This window comes from Mus caroli, chromosome 6 (assembly GCF_900094665.2).
Source record: "Mus caroli chromosome 6, CAROLI_EIJ_v1.1, whole genome shotgun sequence".
NCBI lineage: Eukaryota > Metazoa > Chordata > Mammalia > Rodentia > Muridae > Mus > Mus caroli.
The window spans coordinates 36,317,039-36,319,784 of record NC_034575.1 but is presented as its reverse complement, the minus strand read 5'-3'; the positions used below and the strand labels follow the sequence as shown (position 1 = coordinate 36,319,784).

Sequence of the window (2,746 nt, the reverse complement as noted above, 5' to 3'; positions counted from 1 at the left end):
CTCTTGAGGATAAACGCAGTTAGAAAAGAATGACTCTGTTTTGGAAAATTACCCCATCCTAGGGTTTTCATGTGGAGATACTGATGTTCTGTGATGTTTTAAAATCTGTGGACAGCAAGAATGCTGGCCCTAGAAACTGACCTGACCTTTTCTCTGTTGGCCTTTGGATGGCTTTGTGTGACACTGCTTAGGCAAAGTTCCATGGTTTAACCTTTCTTTGGAATGCCTTTATATCTTATGGTGCAGTTAACGTAGGAGGAAGAAGGGCAATTCCATAACCAGAAGGATCTGTTTGATGCAGACCTACAACTTGGAAGCAAAAGTCAAACACTAATGATGGACAATCTCTCTAGTGCAACTGAATTCTGCCTTCTGGGTTTCCCTGGATCCCAAGAGCTACACTACATCCTTTTTGCCATATTCTTTTTCTTCTATTCAGTGACACTGCTGGGAAACATGGTCATCATCATTATTGTCTGTGTTGATAAACGTCTACAGTCCCCCATGTACTTCTTCCTGGGCAACCTCTCACTCCTGGAAATCCTGGTAACAACTACAATTGTTCCCTTAATGCTTTGGGGTCTTCTACTCCCTGGGAAGCAGACAATATCTCTGAATGGATGCATTGCCCAACTCTTCCTTTACCTCTCTCTAGGGACCACAGAGTTTGCAGTGCTTGGAGCAATGGCTGTGGACCGTTATGTGGCTATCTGCAATCCTTTGAGGTATAACGTCATCATGAACAGCCGCACTTGCATCTGGGTGGTCATGGTGTCCTGGATGTTTGGGTTCCTTTCTGAAATCTGGCCAGTCTATGCCACATTCCAGTTTACTTTCTGCAAATCAAATCTCTTAGATCATTTTTACTGCGATCGAGGCCAATTGCTCAAATTATCTTGTAATGAAACCTTTCTCACAGAGTTCATTCTTTTCATAATGGCTGTTTTCATTATTGTTGGATCCTTGATCCCCACAATTGTCTCCTACACCTATATCATCTCCACCATCCTCAAGATCCCCTCAGCCTCTGGCCGGAAGAAAGCCTTCTCCACCTGTGCCTCCCATTTCACTTTTGTTGTGATTGGCTACGGCACCTGCTTGTTCCTCTATGTGAAACCTAAGCAAACACAGGCAGCAGAGTACAACAGGGTGGCCTCCCTGCTGGTTTCTGTGGTCACTCCTTTTCTGAACCCCTTCATCTTCACACTTCGAAATGATAAAGTCAAAGAGGCCCTTAGAGATGGAGTGAAGCGTTGCTGTCTGCTCTTCAGGGATTAGCTCTTCTCTCAGTCACTCTTAGGTGACAGGGCCTAGAAAATCTCAACTTCCCTAGTCCATTAGAGTTGTAGTAAACTCTGAATCCTGGGCACAAATTACAACCATGTCATGGAAGATAGGTACTTTAAATGAATCTCTTCTTATGATAACTAGAACCTTACAGACTTCATTCTTTACACTGGTGAGCACAATGAAGAATGTTCTTGAAATCGCTGGATGAATCAGAGCAAGAAAACACAGTTTCCTTAGCATCTTATTAGACACATTACTCTGAAGATGTATTTCCTAGAGAAGAGGAGTAATGGCAAAAATGTTGAAGTATAAGAGGTACCATTGAGAGAATACAAAGACAAACATGTTCGATTTGGTCCATCAATTTGCTAAGACATTCTCCATATTTTAGAGATTATTTTGCAATTATGTGACAAGATGCCCATCTACATTTAAAAAACATTTGGGTTTTCTTTATATTTGTAGATCGTATTATAATTTTCCTCACTTGGTACATAATTGACTACAGCATTGTTTGTATATTGCCACAAAAATAATCTAGAATGGTGACATGGGAAATATTTCCTCTGGAAATTCTTAGTAGTATCCAGAATAATTGGGGAGAGGAATAGGGAAGATTTCTTTTCCAAAACTTCAGAGTATTGCATAAACTGCTCCTCTTAAAGGCAGGTATTAAAAAAAACAAATAAAAATGAAATTCTAGAAATATAGTACTGTGTATTACAACTGCTGAAAACTGCCATTTCTCTTCAAAATTATTCCAGTCTAAGATTTCTGACTTCAAATTCCTGAGGCCTTGCAAAAGACTTCTCTCCATGCAGAATTTTTAAAATGAGAGGCAATTCAAGAGTTTGGGTTTGGGGGCTTGGGAGTTATGGGATTTCAAGTAGTATTAGAAGAAGTTTAGAAGGAAGAAATTTACATGACATCAATCAGTAGATCCTTCATATCTGAAGTGTGTGTGTGTGTGTGTGTGTACTAGCAGATGAACCTATTCACTCATTTGTTAGACAAGATTTACCCACTAAGCCTTATCTCCACACTCAAGAACTTTAATATTTTCTGTAAGTTTGGTCTTTCAGCAGCCAATCCTCTCATTTGTGTGGGATTGCCCCACATTTAGAAAATAATTTTGCTGATTACAGGATTCTTTCTAGTTTTAGTTTTAATAGTGTAACCAGGTTGTTAGTGGTCATATGAGGGTTCACCAAGCACATTCCCTGGCACAAAGACTTTAACACCTGGGAAAGACAGAAGATCAAGCCACAGAGGAAAAAAAAACATACAATTTTTTCCAGTTGGCATGGAAGAGGCCTAAGGCTGGAAGTTCATTAAGCAGATATTGGCTTGGGTAATTACAGAGCCTCTGGCTCCTCTTTCTTTCACTATTGGTCCTGCTTAGATTCTGGTCCCTGTGCCATCTCTCTAATTCTCCTTGGAGTGTCTTCTAGAAACA

The 2,746-nt window shown here is 40.2% G+C and overlaps 1 protein-coding gene across 1 annotated transcript; it reads left to right on the top strand.

Annotated features, from left to right (window-relative positions):
• The first annotated feature begins 270 nt into the window (after nucleotides 1–270).
• LOC110297076 (olfactory receptor 9A4-like) lies at nucleotides 271–1,367 on the top strand. Its single transcript, XM_021165864.1, has one exon. The coding sequence runs from the start codon at nucleotides 334–336 to the stop codon at nucleotides 1,276–1,278; it is 945 nt and encodes a 314-aa protein (XP_021021523.1). The 5' UTR covers nucleotides 271–333; the 3' UTR covers nucleotides 1,279–1,367.
• Nucleotides 1,368–2,746: the final 1,379 nt, after the last annotated feature.